Below are 18,137 nucleotides of genomic sequence, written 5' to 3' on the forward strand. Positions count from 1 at the left end.
GTCGGCTCAGTCACTCCGCTGCTAGCTGGAGGTGCTCTAGCCGGAGGTGAACCGAACTGGAGGCGGCCGGCGGCCAGAGCGGAAGAGATCCAGCTCGAGCTGGGCGTCGAGATGGGCAGGGCGCCGTGCTGCGACAAGGCGAGCGTGAAGAAGGGCCCGTGGGCGGCGGAGGAGGACGCCGTGCTCAGGGCCTACGTCGCCGAGCACGGCACCGCCGGCAACTGGATCGCGCTCCCCCGCAAGATCGGTACGTACCTACTGCCGTGCTTCCCGGCCGCGGCCTATATATCCCTTTCTGTCACCGGGGCGATCAAGGGTTAGGTATGATATGAACTGAACACGTTGATGCTGGGTGCAGGGCTCAACAGGTGCGGCAAGAGCTGCCGGCTGCGGTGGCTCAACTACCTCCGCCCCAACATCCGGCACGGCGGCTTCACCGGCGAGGAGGACCGGCTCATCTGCAGCCTCTACGCCAGCATCGGGAGCAGGTGGTCCACCATCGCCGCGCAGCTGCCGGGGAGGACGGACAACGACGTCAAGAACTACTGGAACACCAAGCTCAAGAGGCGCCTGCTCGGCGGCGGCCGCCGCCCCATCAGGTACGCGCTGCCGCTGCCGCAGCAGCCGCGCCTCCTCCTCATGAGCCCCACGGGTGGCGGCGCCGCCTCGACGGCGCTGGAGCGGATGCAGCTAAGCGTGCAGCGGCGCCACGTCGGCCTCCAAGACACGCCGGGGCTCCCCTTCTACAGCAACCTCTGGCCAGCCCAGCAGTCTGTACTCTCTCCTGCCGCTGGCTACTCCGGGTTCTGGTCTCATATCCAAACCAGTACCTACCCGGGCCGCGTTAACGTGCAAGATCATCAGCGCGCCTGGGGCAGCGGCGGCACCACGCCGCTGCCCACGAGTCCCACCGGCGAGACAGCGGTGGGCGTAGGGAGCTCGAGCTCGACACCGGCAGCGAGCTCCGTGACTTTCGACGGAGACATGGAGGACGAGATCGAGATGCTGCTCCAGCAGATAGGGTGCTTGGAGGAGGAAGACAGCCGCCTGCTGATCGGCGGCGAGGCGGGCAGCGCTGGTTCTTGGAGCTCCTGCTCTACCCCAGGAGTGGACTCAGTGTTCCAGGGCTATGTACAAGGGCACGGGCAGTAGAATTATATGCATTTCAGACCTGAATATGATCCGCATACCATAGTCTATAGGCATGTAAATATGTATGCTAGCTTCTTTTTTCAAGATCTGGATTGATACGAGTGTATCGTAAATGCAGAACAAATATACAGTATACATATGGGATATCAGTTGATTGCCCTCATCCATGAAACTCATGCTCACCGCATCAGTTTAAAGCCAGGGGATGCTTCTTTGGCTAAGCTGCCTGTCCATAGGGGATGCTTCGTTTCATTCCTATCACAGAGGTACTGATAGTTAAGTACCTCATCAGTTACCATCACCAAGCACGCATGCGGTGACAATGGTAGAAAGATCGACAAAAAGTTCAAGAGGTAACAACTAAAGCGTGCAGCAGCTCCATTGCAAGATTAAAAGTTCAACAGCTTGCATACATATCTAAGTACACATTGCATTCCATATGTGATATGTAACATATCTGAAAAACAGCATCAGGTGGCACCTTATAATACAGATCTGGATGCCAGATTAAATGTTCTTGCATCAGTCTATCTGTGTGTTAAAAGACCTAAACATAAATGCAAATCAACAGACAAACGAATAAAGAATTGCGACCATCAGTAGCTAAAACGTTAACCGTGTAGTATTACACGCTTATCTGTCCCGGGCATTTTCAGCTCCCACAGCGAGACAAACAAGGCACTGATCAATCATGCCCCCTCTCGGGAGGAGCCAGGCTGCATGCGTACAACTACAAACAAAGGTGGTTTTGCTCTTCACACTCGTGATCCTTGTCCTTCTGGCGGGCTTCCTGTATTACCAACATCTGCCACTGGCCTCATCATTATTTGGAGTGTATTACTCTTGCGGAAGAGCTTGGACCAAATGGCGGCAAGCCATCTGCTGAATACACCTTTATCGGTTATGAGAGCATGCAGGATTAATGCCAGGATTGAACATGCTCCGGAGATGCTGAACAACCCCTGAAAGCTGTGCAACGTAAGGCTGCTCGAAGTTTGGGAGTCATCTTTGTCGGGGCATGACTTATCACCATACAAGTCTTTCTGAAGCTCAGCCATTTTGCCACTCGATGCGAGCTTCAGTATGCCCCTCGTGATATCAGCTGTGAGTGGAGAGCCTAGAGGGAACGCCTGCACAAATGAGGATCGGAAAAGGCATCAGCGGTGAAATAAAAGCCTGGTATAACACTGATATCCAGTTATATAAACATTTATGCCAGCCCAGGATAACTAACAGTGAGGCAGTTATAATAGTCATTCATGCAAGCAGCTTGGTAAAGTGAGGCAATCATATGGATCATACTTGACGAACTTCAGACAGTTTAGTCTAATACAAAGATAAAATTCAAGCAAACCAGTTGAAAACCTGATCAAGTAGATTTATCATGTTATTTAATACTTCAAGGAGCAAGAAAGCATTCTATTTCCCAACATAAAACCAATAATATTTCCACCACTTTCCGCACAAACATGATGATGCAGTTTAGGTTCCTGACGAACAAATTTAATCTTGCATTCGTCCTTTAGCATGTGCACATCCGACAAGTTCAGAAATTTCAAAGTACAATTCATAGATTGGCTGAAACTATAATCTTAATAAAAAAATTACTCTGATTTTTTGATTCATCAATTTTCAAACTTTTCAAAAGCCCAGGCAAGAATGAATCATTGAGGTAGCCGACATAGCTCCCTTTCCTGATAACCTCATCTAAATTGGTAACTGCTGGTTGAAGTTGTTCCACTGTGAGAATTGAGCTTAAACTTGCAGTATAACTCTGCTGCACTATCAGCACCACAAAAAGGCAAACAACTACAACAATTCTTGACAAGTTGTTCTTAATCTTCTCCCTGTGTGCAAATACAAGTGTTGAAAAGGAAAAGTAGAAGACTGATCCAATTTGATTAGCTGGGGTACCTTTGAAATCTTCGTGATTCTCAATACACCAGACTACAAAACCAGTGAAAACAACAAAGGCCCCAGTTCCTAACCAAAGGTCAGCTGTCAAAGGCTTTAGGAATGTCCATGCAGTTTTCTGTCTCCGGTCCAGGACCGGAACCAGCATGCGCACCCCTGACTCTGTATAGGGAAGAGTAAAGTCCACATATAAAGAGCGGTTGGCCAAGATTGTTACATCACCTACCACTGCATTGAATCCCTGTCAGGAACAGATATAATGTGGGTTGAGAAACTTTCGAGCACAAGGGTATATGGATCTACAAGTTTATGCAATAGAAATATATATAGTTAGGCTAAACAATTAATCATCATAATTCAAAAGCATTTGTCTCACAAATTAAGAGGGGTGCTGATTATTCTATTGGTTATGTTTTCTTTACTGCATGCACTTGTGTCATGTCCGAGAGAAAAATAATCCGTACAAGGAGGAATTATATGCTTCTTTCTGATTGGAGCTTGTAATTAAAAAATTAGTACTCCCTCCAATCCATACTAACTGTCGCTGATTTTGTACAACTTGGTACTAAATCAGCGACAATTAATATGGATCGGAGGGACTAGTTGATGAAGTAAAAACCCAGGAAACTGCGCTCTGCTTGGAACATTCAAATAAAACCACCATGCATAATGATGCAGATCTGTTTCAAATGTACGCATTTACGCCAATAAGTTCCCTAGAAGAGAAGGCGAATGCTTTTAAGACCTCTCATGTAACTTAAGTGTACAAAAGAAGGAACCTGACCCAATGCGATATAATATCAGTAAAATTGGCACGGTACACTGATATTTGATGCACATGGACTAAACACATTGTATGGTAGGCTCTCTCTAACAAGTACCCAGATGTAATCATACATGTTTGCACACTAAAGACGAATAATTGATTGGGAGTAAACTATTAGTTTTGTATACTTGAGAAAACAACAAGAAAAACACAAAGTGAATAGTTATTTCTGATCTTCTCAATTATTATTTCCAAGCTTTAGCTGCCCTGTCTAGGAGAGATTGTGTCGAAGCACAAAACAGAGCAAAGAGAAGACAGAAGAGTACATACCTTAAGATAAAGCTTGTAGATAAGTTCATCATATGTTCAATTACTATTTCCGTGCCCGTCATCAAATCCATGGTAGTCATATAGTACTTGGTAGGGTAAATTATCAACTACTTCATCAAAAACTTTGATGCAGAACCCTTTTTGGCCTTCGGGGCCATTTTCATATCTTACAAGTTGGCCAAACCCAGGATTTGCAGGTACACCTATTTGGAGTCTTTTATTCCTCGGCAACAGCCAGCCTCTAGGCACAGTTTCATGATCTCCTCCTGGCCATATGATGGTGTTAATATCAGACTTCATATTTAGACTACCAGAGATGCCAAATTCTGGAGTCCAAAACCCGACTTCTCTTCTCTCCTGACCAACAATGTTGATTATCATATAATATGATGATGCTAACTGTGTGTTTTCAATACGAAATTTCCCGCTCATGCCCGAAAAGTTGACCTTCAGTAGTGCACCTCGCAGTTTTTCAGCAGCCTTTGAAGTATCTATTCTGTCAAAGTCAGTGGACCCATTCTTTGTTACAGACGGCCCAAAGTCTAAATTCACATATGTAGCATTCTCTGCTGCTGATGCTAACGCCCATATGGTATCATAAGCATAGAGACCGGACACTGTGGGTTCACTTAACGAGGTGCCTGGATTTTCTAATCGGTACTTGCTGTGCCATTTCTGTGCAAAGTTTTGAAGTTTCACAGTATCTTGAACATGAGGTTTCACCCCAAGAACTCCTTGCATCACATCTAGAGCTGGAGAACCAACCACATCAAAGATATCTGTCAAGCCGTACGCGGTGATCCAGACAAATCCCTGGCCCATCATCCCTTCGTCCTTAGCAAGCTGGAAAAACTTGAGGGCTAGCGCATGCGACATACGCACAATAAATACACTTGTCCAATTGTGTCTTAAGCTTGAGATAGCTGCCTTCATAGCATCATCTGTAGCTGAAGGATGGATCTTGTACCTGTAAGAGACACGCGTGTCAACTTGTTTGAGGGCATCAACGAGGTCGGGAATGAACTTGGTATTAGTATCATCGTCCTCAAAGACAGGGACGACTTCTCTCCAATTGTGTTTCTGAACAAGCGAGGCGATAGCTTCTGCTTGAGAGGAGTCGTTCCATGCGGCCCGGATGAAGTATGGAGTTAGTCCGGCTCGTGACGGGCAATCTGCGGAGAACGAAATGATCGGAACCGATGATTTGTTCCCGAGCCGCGCAAGAAATTTAGCCTGAGTCGACGTCTGCGGCCCAACGATCGCTTGCACGCCCACATTTTTCAGTAGATCAACACCTGCAGTGCTGATATTGCTTAGAAAGAGATTTCACAGCAGTGGCTCTCGTTCATAATACATGATTAATAAATTTGTTGCAAATCCGCGGTGGAAAAGAACACGCAATGCAGGATTTACCCTCACTAACGGCGCACTAATAATAATCAAAAGTTGGAGAGAGCTCGGTTGGCTAAACGGCTCTAATGTTGCAAGTGTTCAAACGCCGAACTCCAATGTCTGCCATCCACCGCATGGGTACGATTTGGAACATCAAGAAGGCCTTCGAATTGGGATTCAAGGGCTACAGCGCTTTCTAAATCGATTGGAGATGGAGGTCGGGAGAAGAAAGAGTAGAGTACCGTAACTGTGCGCCGCCGGGGGTGGAATCAGGACGAGAAGGAGGCAGGAGCCCCGGGCGATACTAGCAGCGGAGCTCGGACCGCCGGCGGGATGGGGAGAGAATACTAGAAAAATGCAACGGCTGAGGCGAGCGCCGCCGCCGGACTTGCAGTCGCCGGGTAAGATAGGTTTTTTTTTGAGAGAGAGAGAGAGAGAGAGACAAGGGTCGGATAGCTCTCTAGGCCAGATTGTGGGGTGAATCTCTAAGCGCTGAACACACGCAGAAGATTTGGCCCATATCCAGCCCATAACACCAAGGCAGTCAGAAGTTTCCTTTTCTTGCGGGGAGGGGGAGCCACCAGAGCAACTCTAGCAACCCTAAAAAAAATGGAAGTACCTAGAACTCATCTAGATAAGACATAATTTGGTCTCATTCACAAGAACGGATACAACCCACGTCAGCACACACACATCTTATAGCACCACATCCAATGACTATAAAAGATGAATGAGACCAAATTAAATCTCATCTAGATGAGTTCTAGCAAAACTGAAAAAAATAGAGCAACCCCAGCGAAAACGCGTCCCGCAAAAATAGTATACAAGTTTCTCTAAAATGAATTTATGGCACCACACGGTATGGGGCGAAACAAATTCCGTAAACCCTAATTTTTGTTCTCCTTTTTCTCCCCACGCTTGTTCCCCGGATAGCACACATGGATGAAATCGAACTCTGGTCGACCGAAACGCACGCATGCAGCTATTGGCCGGCTGTAACACACACACACACACACATGCCGCCAGTGGCCCCGTGCTAGGCCGCTTGCTCCGGCGATGCTTTGGCCGGCAGCTGTCGAGCTCCTCCACCTGCTTGCTACTCGCGCGGTGTCAGCCAAGCTAGGCCGCTTGCTCCGGCGATGCTTTGGCCGGCAGCTGTCGAGCTCCTCCGCCTGCTTGCTACTCGCGCGGTGTCAGCCAAGCTAGGCCGCTTGCTCCGGCGATGCTTTGGCCGGCAGCTGTCGAGCTCCTCCGCCTGCTTGCTACTCGCACGGTGTCAGCCAAGCTAGGCCGCTTGCTCCGGCATTGACCGATTTACGGTTTCCCTTCAAAACAACCCGCAAACCTCCAAATATGAGGTATATAGGGAATAATACATGGGGACATGTAATTTTTTTATAGGATCTATACGATGCTTTTTCAGTTTAAATGTTTGACCATTTTTACGGGATTTATTAATCTACTCCCTCTGTAAAAAAAATATAAGTGACCTACACGCTGTTATATTTCTTTACACAGGGAGTACTAGATGCTCTAACAGCGGTATATGGTTTCACTTGAGGGAGTGAACCAAGACTCGATTGAGATCGGTAGACTAGATGAAGGGACTAAACATGGAGAAACATTTGCGTGCACGAAGCATAGGTCTAATCGTTGACCGCATCCAATCTTTTGGGATATGAAACTACTCACGTCTCACTTAAAAAAAACATGGGTCCTAGCTAGGTACAGTGCTTTTGCTTTGATCCAATGAGAAAACAGCAACAAATACATACAAATGGTGGCGAAACACAAGGGAAACCTAGGCTAGGCATGAGCTTAATTAGCCAAATCTCCCCAGGTAGAGTTAATTGCACAGAAGTACCACAATTCAGGCATCACATGCAGATTGGTACCACGATTGCTAATTTTTGCGTGTCAGTACCAACATTGGTCCAAATTTTTGCAAATTGGACTAAAACGCGTATTTATACGTATTGACGCCCGATCCGACAGGTCGGGCCCACCCGTCAGGTGCCACGCTGGCCAATCGGCGCGTGCCCGCGTGCTGACTAGGATGAGCCGGTGCGCTGCTGTCCTAACCGGCCCGGTCGCACCAGCTCCAGTCCGGCCGCACCATTCCCCTCCCCCTCCTCCTCCTCGCTCGAACCCTAGTCCATGGCGTCGGCGATTCCGCCAGTCTGCGGCGAGGGCGTCCACGGCGGCGGCGAGGGCGTCCACGGCGTCGGCGAGGGCGTCCACGGCGTCGGAGAGATGCCGTTCTGGCCTCCTAGCGGAACGGTTGGCGTCGACGGGGATGGCGGCGACGAGTCCAGCTCCGCGTACTCGACCGACGACGAGGAGTCGATGTTACTCACCATGGAGCAGCGGTTGCGGTTGGCGCATCAGTGGGTGGCGAACCCTAGCAGCAGCCATGAGTTGACGCATGGACTTGGCGGCGTGCTGTAAGTACCCTTGTCCTACTCCTCTGATTCATCCAATTGGGCATTTTTAGGGTTTGTTCATCTTCTGCTTTATCTAGTTGGGGATTAGGTTTTATCCAATTGAAGTGACTAGACTAACCTAGTAACATAGTGTATTGCACTCTCAATTTAGTTCAATTACTGTGGCTCTCCAAATTGTTCTGTACTGTCTGGTACTGTAATTTAAGTTGTTTTGTACTTTACTGTTGCTCTCCAAAATTTGCTTTTGTGCTAAATTAGTAAATAATAGACTTACAGGTTACTTTAAATTGTAATGTAATGTGCTGTTGCTCTCCAAATTAAGAGTAATTATAATGAATAAATGAAATTTAATCTTTTTCTGTAGTTTGGATGAAGACATTTGGCAAGTAAGGATCCATTTTGATGCAAGAGAACCATTGGAGATGAAGCTGTGTTGTTCAGATATTACTTATCTGAATTTGGTTGCAGTGATGGAAACCCAAGGATTTAATGCATATGATTGTTTGTTTCACATTGAAAATCCATCTTTAGGAGAGAAAGGGCTGGATTTGGTAGACAGTCATGCAGAATTACAGATGATAAAGAGGAAGATCCAGGACAAATTGGTGCTTAATTTGCTAGTCAGGGCTTGTCCACCCCCTGATACTGATTTTGAGAGGCAGCATTTTGAAAAGCCAGACTTGTCCACTGTGGTGTACCAAGAGCCTGTTGTTTATGATCTGAGTGAGCCTCCTATCTTAGTTGTTGATCAGGAAGGAGTAGTCTTTGAGAGTCAATGTAGCACACATCACCCTGTTGCTCCTGCTGGTGTTTGCACACAAGAAAGCAGAAATGCAACTAACAAGTTGAAAGCAGTTTTGGAAGAAGAAGAAGAGGGATATCAAGGATTTGAGGCTTATGAGGACAGTGATTCCTCTGATGAGGATGGTCAAATTGGAAGTTACCCTAATTACATGGTTGATGAAGAAGATGTAGAGGTGGAAGAGGGAAAGAGGCAGAGAGAGCTAGAAGTACAAGAGGAAGAATCAGATGATGATCAATCAGAAGAGGAAGAAATGCTGCATTATGAGGGTGACACTGAAGTTGAGGACCCATTTGAGGTAGAGGAAGATAGGACTTTTGAACAAGAAGAAGAAACTATAGTTGAACCTGTAAAGAAGAAGCAGAAGCTGCCAGTTAGAAGAGGCCCAACCACTAGGTCACATTGTAGTGAGCTACCAGAGGTTGAACCTGATTTCAGACCATCATCAGATGAAGAAGAGGAGGGGTTGTTGAGGGAGAGTGATGATGATGGTTTTCAGCCACTCTCTTTTGTCCTACAAAAGAAAAGGAAGAGTAGGGCAAAGAAAAGGCCTCCTAGGAAGTGGTACAATGAGAAAATGGAGCAACCACATGAGCAACTGTGTATGAAGTTGTGTTTTAGGGATCAGCATCAATTCAGAGAAGCTTTGTTGAATTTGCACATCACCCAGGCCAGGAATTTCAGGTATCACAGGAATTCAGATCAGAGGATAATTGTTGAGTGTACAGATAAAAATGCCAGTTCTTAATGGTGGCAGCAGTTATAAAAGGGGAGAAAATATTTGTAATTAAGAAGATGAGACTAGAGCACACTTGCCCTAGTACCACTGAGACCACCAGGGTTAGTGCTAAGTGGCTAGCACAGAAATATGAGCATCTCTTTAGATCTGATATAACTACTGGTATTCAGACTATAATTGATGCATGCAATGAAAAATATGGTGTAGATGTGCCCAAGTGCATGGCATATAGGGCAAAGAACATAGCTATTGATGCTGTGTTAGGAGATCACAGGAAGCAATATCCTAGGCTTAAAGACTATGCTCAGACTGTCATGGACACAAACCCTGGGAGTAGAGTAATAGTCAGTACTGTTACTCCAGTACCTAATGCAAAAATACCCCACCCAGGCCCAAGATTCCATGCCATGTTTTTTTGCCTTAATGGAGCAAGGGAGGGGTTTCTCAATGGGTGTAGGCCTTTCATTGGTTAGTTCTTGAACCTTGTGTGAACCATTTACATATTGTAGAGTACTCCATATTGTATCTCACTTGGAAATGTTGATTATGCAGGTGTTGATGGATGCTTCATTAAGCTCACTACAGGTGCTCAACTACTTGCTGCCACTGGTAGAGATGGCAACAACAACATATATCCACTGGCATTTGGCATAGTTGGTCAAGAGGACACTCAGAGTTGGTGTTGGTTTCTACACCAACTGAAAATATGCCTAGGGGGAAAAGTGGGCAAGTTTGGAACTTATACTATAATGTCAGATAGACAAAAGGTATGTGTTTGCATATTTCATTCTGTTTTGAACAAGTGTTTGCATTAGCTTAGATTTTTAAATTGTTTGTAGCTTAGACTTGTTAAATTGTTTGTGTCAGGGGTTATTGAATGCAGTGAATGCTGTGTTTCCAAGTTGCAACCAAAGATTCTGCCTTAGACATTTATATGCAAATTTCCAAAATGCTGGGTTTAGGGGTGAAGATCTTAAGAAGTGCATGGATAATGCTAGCTATGCCTACAATGAACACAAATTTAATATTGCAATGAATGATCTTAGAGCTGAAAGTGAGGAAGCTTGGGAGTGGCTTACTGCAATACCAAAAAAAAACATGGGCAAGGCATGCATTTGACACAAACTGCAAGACTGACTTGGTAGTGAACAACTTGTCAGAGGTGTTCAACAAGTACATTCTAGATGTTAGGAGAAAACCTATAAGGACAATGTGTGATGGGATAAAAGATAAGCAGATGGTGAGGTGGCACATGAAGAGAGAGAGTGTAAAGGAAGCAAGATGGGAGATAACACCTCATTACAGTGAGAAGCTAGAGATTGAGAAGGAGAGGGCCAGATACTGCAAGCCAATACAGGCAGGGGTCAACTTATGGCAAGTTACAAGTGGGCAGCAAACACATGCTGTCAACCTGGAACTTGAGACTTGTGGATGCAGGAAGTGGGACCTTAGTGGCATACCTTGCAACCATGCCATCTCTGCAATAAACAAGGCTAAAAGGAAACCAGAGGATTATGTCAGCAAATTCTTCAAGAAAGATTTTTATGCTGCAGCTTATGAACCAATGATCTTTCCTGTGCCTGGTGAGCATGATTGGACAAGGACCCCTGGTCCAGACATAGAACCACCTGCATTCAAAATCAAGAGAGGAAGAAGGAAAGAAAAGAGGATCAAGGGCAAATTTGAAGTACCAAAGCCAAAAGAAACTTCAAGAATGGGGACCATAACATGTGGCAATTGTGGTCTCCAAGGGCATAGGTACACAAACTGTCTTAAACAGTTGAAGCCTGAGCTAGCTTTGAGGAAGAATAAGCATGTGGTAATAATTTTTCACCTTCAAATGTACTAATGTTTTCTTTCTTGTACATTTCTTTCTAGCATTATTAACTGTTTTCTTTTCTTTGCAAGGCTAATCCAAGTACCTCACAGCCAAGAGCTGCTGGTCCTTCTACTGCACCAACAGCAAGACAACCAAGACCTGCTGCTTCTGCTCCTACACCACCATCATCTGCAAGAAGAGGAGCTGGCAGAGGAAGAGGAGCTGCTACTTCTACTACAACACCACCATCTGGAAGAGGAAGAGGAGCTGGCAGAGGAAGAGGAGCTGCTACTTCTACTACACCACCACCATCTGGAAGAGGAGCTGGCAGAGGCAGAGGAAGAGCTGGAAGAGGTGCTCCAATGCCATTCATTGCCCCAAGGCAATATGCTGACATTCCTACTGATGGCACACACACTGGATGGATGTCCTACTTCACTGCTAGCATGGGAGGTGGAGGAGCCATGTAATGTCAAATATTGTGGTGTTATTTTGGTTAAACTTGATGCTTGAGGTGGAGTACTGGTGGAGTACTCTAGTAATGTTGAACTTGATGCTTGTAATGTTGAACTGGATGGATATGTGGTTGAACTTTAGGTGATTATCTGAATGTTGAACTTTAGTTGGTTATCTGAACTTGCTACTGGATGCTGGTAATGAGAGTTGATTGTGACAAATCAGTACCACATTTGCAGATTATTGTGACAAATCAGTACCAATTCTGCTGCTAGCTGTTGCATGTCAGTACCAATATTGGGGCATCACATAACATGCAGTACCACATTTGGGGATTCTGACATGTGGGCCATCCACCTTTCCTACTATTAAAGTGTGACAGCACAAGATCTCACAGGAGTGTGGGGACGAAACTAGGGTTCATCCGCGCAGCCAAGGACAAATCTCAGAGGCGAGGCGCTGACTGGGGCCGGCGGCGGAGAGATGTCGTGGTCGTCCAGTGCCGGGTCCGCTCCCGGATTTCGTCGAGCTGCAGGAAGGAGGGGGGAGGAGTCGCGCTCGCTGGTGCGCTACCGCGAGAACCCAATGGCATACGAGCCTCCGGTGATGTGCCACTGTTCAACTCCGAGGAAGGCGCCAAGATGGATCTCCTGGAGCAGGCAGAACCCTGGTAGGAGGTACTACAGCTGCGTGGATGCTATGGTGAGTGCTGTTTTTTCCCTAATTTTCTTCCTCTTTCTTCTGTGCAATAATTTTTGGCAGCATGGTGAATTTGCTTGTGTATCTTAATAGCACGGTGGCTGTGGATTTGTGCAATGGCATGATGATCCATTGCCCACATTCTGGAGTGAGCTCATTGGGGATCTGCGTGATGAAGTATGGAGGCTTAAAGGTGCAACTGTTGCTAGATCTGAAGATCAATTTCCAATCCTGACTCCAAGTGAAGATGATGGCACAAGGGAGGCCATGTTTCTGTCTCTGCAAACTCAACTCAGAGAGAAGAATGCAGAGATTGCAGGGATTAGGGCCAAATTTCACAATGTGTTGTTTCTTTTCACTATATTTGTGCTTGGCTTAGTTGCAGGCAAGATATTAAGTTAGTTAGTTGCTTCAGTTGTAGCCAAGTTGTAATGGATCAAGTTGTAATGGATCAGTGAAGTTATCTTCTGATGCAATGAGATTTAGTGAGTCTTGTTCCTCTTTTATTGCAATGTACTATCTTGTTTGCTGCAACATTGTCATAATGTACAATCTACATAATCAGCATAACCATAGCAATACATAACCATACATAATAAGAAACTGATCCATACATAGCAATACATAACCATTGTTCACAATACATAGAGGAGTTCCACTTCAAATGCATAGTTCATCCTTTTCTCACAAAAGGATGAATAGCATAACTACTACATACATACACAGCCATAGTTCACCATTAGTACAAGCATACAGTACACAACATTAGTTCCTAGATGCTAGGTCATTACACAACCATCATTCCCAAAAGGTCAGCAATGCCACTAATCTCATTTCATCTTCTTCACTTCTCCAAGATGGCTTGAATCCCCCTGAACTTCTCCTTCAACTTTTCATTCTGAAACTCTAACTGCCACTTCTCTTCAATATGCTTTTTATTTCCCTTAAGCAGATCAGCAACCTGAAGCTTCAACTCTAGCTTCTCTTGGGTGAGCTTCTCCTAACACTTAGTTAGCTCTGCATTCTTCAGCTCCAAATTCATACTAGCTTCAGGAAGCACTTGCTTCTCTTTCATTTTGTTCAACTTCAAGTTCTGAATGACTGTTGCTTGAGCTCTTGTCAGGTTGAGCAGCACCTCATACTTCTGAGTAAGTTGCTGGGTCTCTGCATCTTTCTTTGCCATCTTTGCCTTCATATCATCAGTCAGTTCTTTTCTTACCTCCTGCTGATATATAATGGCAGACTGCAGATGCCTGAAATCCACCACCTTATCTTCCTGGAAGTTCATCAGCTCATGCACATCTTGGACTAGCTTGTCATAGTTGGCCTCCAGCTTGTTCTTCTCTTCTGTCAGATGGTGGATAGTGAAAGAATTCTCAAGATTGTCATTCACCCTAGCACTTTTGGCATCTTCAACCATTGCCCATAGCTTCAACAATGCATTCTGCATTGTTGGGGGCCACTGGTGATCAACCCATTCAACAAAGCCACAATTGCTACCTTCCTGCAAAAACAATAACAACAACAAAACAGTTCATACAGCAAGTAATTACACAAAATCACTGCAGTTGCCAAAAAGAATGTCTAAATTTAGCATCAGACCACTAAATTTAACAAGAGGAGCAACCACTTGAGTAGCTGACTGACTAGGTTCAGCCATTGTTCTAATGCAAAATATACTCATGCTTCACCTAAATACGCTACTCTAACCACTATGAATCAAAATGTTGACACCAAGCAGAGTACTCCAGCAAACAGAGTTCAATATGGCACTGACCAAGTAAGAAAAAAAATCAGTATGCCTACAATCCTACAATACATACCGACTGTGCACATGCTAAAAACCTCCTGCCTGTGTCTGTTCCTTCAAAGGCAACAAGCCTCTCAGATGCCATGCCGTGCTTCTCACATGGACACATCACATCCAGCTCAAGCCCCTTGTAATCTGGATCTTCAATGGTGAAAGGAACCTGCAGAAGCTCGCACAAAGACAATGGCCAAATCAAAACCTAGCGAAATCAACCAAATCAAGAAATCCCAAATATGAAACCCTAACCCTAACCCTGTACTGACCTCGTTCAGACCGTCTGTGGAGGAAGAATGCATGTACGGGGGGCTAGAATGGTCGTCGCTGCTTTCGTCCTCCAAAACCATGGCGACGGCGGGGCGGTGCGGCGGCCGGCCGGCTGTCGGGACGCGGTCGGCGGCGATGGAGGAAACGAGCGAGGAGGAGGAGGGGGAGGGGAATGGTGCGGCCGGACTGGAGCTGGTGCGACCGGGCCGGTTAGGACAGCAGCGCACCGGCTCGTCCTAGTCAGCACGCGGGCACGCGCCGATTGGCCAGCGTGGCACCTGACGGGTGGGCCCGACCTGTCGGATCGGGCGTCAATACGTATAAATACGCGTTTTAGTCCAATTTGCAAAAATTTGGACTAATGTTGGTACTGACACGCAAAAATTAGCAATCGTGGTACCAATCTGCATGTGATGCCTGAATTGTGGTACTTCTGTGCAATTAACTCCCCCAGGTACTAGCAGCAGCTAGCTTAGTTGATGTTCGATCTGGTTGAGCAGGGAGGCGCGGCGCGCACGCACGTACCTGCGGCAGCGGCGTCGACAGCGTTGGGGCCGGTGTCCCTGAGGTGGAGCTTCAGCCTGGTGAGGTACCGGGCACGGCTATCGTCGGCGTAGAAGTCGTCGAGGGCCAGCTCCATGCACGTCCAGCTCATGTTCCCCACCCATGTCGACCTGTCCAGGATCACCCCCACGTCCACCGTCCGCTGCGCCGCGGCACCGGAAGCAGCGCCGACGAGAAGCACGAGAGCGAGGAGGAGGCCGTGGCGGCGGCGGAGGACCCGGAGAAGCGTCGTCGTCGCTGCCTTCATGGATCGATCGATGCCTAGCCGAACAAGGCTTCGCTGCTAGTACGTTTGATGAACCAAACGATCGACTTTTCCTTTTAGGGTTGCTTCGTGGCTGCCTTTACATGCACGTACGTACGTACGCGCCACGGTGACGGTTGCTTGTTGATTGAGCGCGTGCGTGCGGTTGACCCGCGCTGCTCGATCCTACAGTACTATGCAGCATCTTCCTCCCTCCAAGCTCCATCGCTCTCAATCGGTTATCTCTTGTGTTTGTGTGTGACAATGGCACTATTGCCGCCGGCCATGCATCGTGGAACTCGGCGTGGGTATACTTGTCGTACTTTTGCTCGGCCAACATCGATGGCGTGCTCGGGTTAGTTATCCACGGTCGTCCGTCTACGCCCCAGTCAACATTTTCTCAAGTCTCAATCAGTTAAGAAAAGCCTATTTTTAGTTTGAGGAAAAACTCATGATATATTTCAAAAAAGTGCAAATTGTAACTTTTTAAAACATAATTGTTTCTGGTCTTTTTGATATAACACGCTAGTAGAAATATACTGTAATAGGTAATTCACACGTTGCACCAAAGGTGATGAAATAATCCAGGGTAAACGTTTCCAGACGGCGCGCCGGCCGAACATTCGACCAGTCACGCACGCCTCGTGAGTTAAAAACAAACCCACGCGTCCAGTGAAGCCCCGCACCGCTCTATCCCTTTTCCTTCCTTATCTTCTTCCTTCGTTCCAGATTTTTCTGGCCACAAATTTTCATCGGCCACAAATCCCCAACGGGACTACCCACCTCTCCCTCTCCTTCTTCCACCTCCCCTCCCCATTGGTGCTGCCTACCTCTCCCTCTCCTTCTTCCGGCTCCTTCGCCATGGGCGCTCCCACCTCTCCCCTCCGTCCACCTGAAGCCGTGCTAGCTGCGGGACCTCGGGGCGCCGTGCTGCGACGGGCAGCGGGAGGTGTTGGACCTCCGGTGGCCGAGCTGCGACGGGCTTCTCCAGCATCGATCGACATCTTCGACCCAAGCTGCAACGGTCTGCATCTGGTGCTGGAGCCAGCGAGTCCTGATGCTACCACCGGCTGCAGTGATGCTGGAACCAGCACGACAGCAAGCTGCAACCCCGGTTGCGTCAAGTGCTGGAACCGGCGATCTCCGATGCTACTACCGGCTACGTCGGGTGCTGGAACCAGCTTCATTTTTTGCTGGAACTTGCTTCTTTTTTTTTGCTACAACTATGTTTTATTTTTGCTGGAACTGGCCCATGCTTTTGCTACCACCCACCCGCCCAAAATTTTGCTACCAGGTGATTTTCACTGCAACCGATGAACCATTTTTGCTACAACCGTTTTGATTTTTTGTTACTACCGGTGTTTGTCGATTTTTGCTACATCCATTTTCTGTTTTTCCTGACTTTTTTGCTACAACCATTTTTTGATTTTGCTGGAATTGAAGACATTTGTTGCTACATCCACCCACGGTGGTCTTGCTCAACGGCGGCGATGGTTTTTTTTTTGCTACAACCGTCTCTGATTTTTGCTACTACCGGAGATGCCATTTTGCTACCACTGGAGTTTTTCTACTACCAGAGTCTTCCTAGAAGCATCAATAGTTTTTGCTACCACCTTTTGTTTTTGTTTCGTTTTTGCTGGAACCATCCTAAAAATTTGCTATAAGCGTCTTTTGATTTTGCTGGAACCGGCATTTTTTGCTTCGGTGTCGGCGGTGAAGGCGGGTGGTGTTTTGGTTCGGCGGCGGCGGTGAGGCTACGAGCGCCGGCGACGAGCAGGGGCAGCAGTGGTCCAAGCGAGAGCAGCGCATGCCAGCGTGCGGGATCCTGCAAGCGGCGGCGGCGCTTGCTTTTTTTATTTCTCCTCTGTTTTCCCGTGGGGAGGATGACGATAGCAGATGCGAGGCAGATCTGACGGTTACGCGCGTCTAGATCGAGCGGTTCGGGTTTGACCGGGCGAAACGTTCCGCCGGTGCGCCGACGTAGATTACTACCCATAATCCGGTGTGGCTGCAGCGGCACAGAAGCCGCGTGGGCGTTCAAATTAAGTTTGCTGAGCCGACCAGTAGTCCGCCCCCTCTCCTCCATCCAAGCATCCAACAGCGGATGACTGCAATGGTTGGCCGTGAATTTAATAGTCAGCCTTTTTTGCAGCAGCATCAGCAATCAACCACACCATCGAGAAAATCTTTGAGTAGTTTTGTAGGCGAACTTGTAGGAACTCCTTCCACGGAGTATATTTATAAAATTTTCATTTTTGTTGTAATGTATTACTCCCTCTGTTACGAAATATATGACGTTTAAACAATTCAATTTAAGCTGCTTAAACATTATATATTTCATAACAGAGTGAGTACAAACTTAGAAGAAGAAATCAAGGGACAAAAATGTTGAGGAATTGATAGTTGCCTAGGGTCCGCCCTGAGTGGCACGTGAATTTTCTCTTTCGGGGCGGACTACTCAATAACTAAATTTCTATGACTTGGTAGAGGAACAATAATCCTACACACACAGAGCCATTACGGGCTTTTACATAATTTCCTTCTAACTAATCTATCAGCCCCCCCTGATTTTCAGTGAGGGTGGGGCCCATCCTCCTCTTGTATCCAATCCCAATCACCCACGCCAGCTAGTCCATGAACCCCATAATAGATCCCTCTGTGAGTGTAGCATTGCTCGTAGAGGAAAGTATGGAACTAAATTTGGGACAGAGATCCCATGGCTTAACTGGCGGCCAGCCAGTC

At 46.9% G+C, this 18,137-nt stretch overlaps 3 protein-coding genes and 1 pseudogene across 3 annotated transcripts; 2 read left to right on the forward strand and 2 right to left on the reverse strand.

The window, feature by feature from the left end:
* On the forward strand, positions 1 to 1,301 carry LOC119301645 (transcription factor MYB36-like). Its single transcript, XM_037578642.1, has 2 exons — positions 1 to 247; positions 359 to 1,301. The coding sequence occupies exons 1-2, from the start codon at positions 112 to 114 to the stop codon at positions 1,150 to 1,152; spliced, it is 930 nt and encodes a 309-aa protein (XP_037434539.1). The 5' UTR covers positions 1 to 111; the 3' UTR covers positions 1,153 to 1,301.
* Positions 1,302 to 1,585: 284 nt separating this feature from the next.
* On the reverse strand, positions 1,586 to 6,085 carry LOC119299559 (annotated as a pseudogene).
* A 4,341-nt stretch (positions 6,086 to 10,426) lies between these two features.
* Positions 10,427 to 11,907, forward strand: LOC119301646. Its single transcript, XM_037578643.1, has 2 exons — positions 10,427 to 11,358; positions 11,448 to 11,907. The coding sequence occupies exons 1-2, from the start codon at positions 10,576 to 10,578 to the stop codon at positions 11,826 to 11,828; spliced, it is 1,164 nt and encodes a 387-aa protein (XP_037434540.1). The 5' UTR covers positions 10,427 to 10,575; the 3' UTR covers positions 11,829 to 11,907.
* Positions 11,908 to 13,513: 1,606 nt separating this feature from the next.
* On the reverse strand, positions 13,514 to 14,935 carry LOC119299561. The gene is made up of 3 exons (XM_037576756.1): positions 14,587 to 14,935; positions 14,337 to 14,483; positions 13,514 to 14,017 (listed from the first exon to the last, which is right to left on the reverse strand). The coding sequence occupies exons 1-3, from the start codon at positions 14,665 to 14,667 to the stop codon at positions 13,514 to 13,516; spliced, it is 732 nt and encodes a 243-aa protein (XP_037432653.1). The 5' UTR covers positions 14,668 to 14,935.
* Positions 14,936 to 18,137: the final 3,202 nt, after the last annotated feature.

The sequence above is a fragment of the Triticum dicoccoides genome, chromosome 5A (genome assembly GCF_002162155.2).
Source record: "Triticum dicoccoides isolate Atlit2015 ecotype Zavitan chromosome 5A, WEW_v2.0, whole genome shotgun sequence".
Taxonomy (NCBI): domain Eukaryota; kingdom Viridiplantae; phylum Streptophyta; class Magnoliopsida; order Poales; family Poaceae; genus Triticum; species Triticum dicoccoides.

Bases quoted from the DNA above. Each gene is read 5' to 3' on its own strand.
- LOC119301645 (XM_037578642.1), top strand. From the start codon at position 112: ATGGGCAGGGCGCCGTGCTGCGACAAGGCGAGCGTGAAGAAGGGCCCG. The intron at 248-358 runs GTACGTACCTAC...TGCTGGGTGCAG, and splicing joins CGCGCTCCCCCGCAAGATCG to GGCTCAACAGGTGCGGCAAG.
- LOC119301646 (XM_037578643.1), top strand. From the start codon at position 10,576: ATGATCTTAGAGCTGAAAGTGAGGAAGCTTGGGAGTGGCTTACTGCAA. The intron at 11,359-11,447 runs GTAATAATTTTT...TTTCTTTGCAAG, and splicing joins TGAGGAAGAATAAGCATGTG to GCTAATCCAAGTACCTCACA.
- LOC119299561 (XM_037576756.1), bottom strand. From the start codon at position 14,667: ATGGTTTTGGAGGACGAAAGCAGCGACGACCATTCTAGCCCCCCGTAC. The intron at 14,484-14,586 runs GTCAGTACAGGG...GAGCTTCTGCAG, and splicing joins CCACAGACGGTCTGAACGAG to GTTCCTTTCACCATTGAAGA. The intron at 14,018-14,336 runs GTATGTATTGTA...TTGTTTTTGCAG, and splicing joins TTTTAGCATGTGCACAGTCG to GAAGGTAGCAATTGTGGCTT.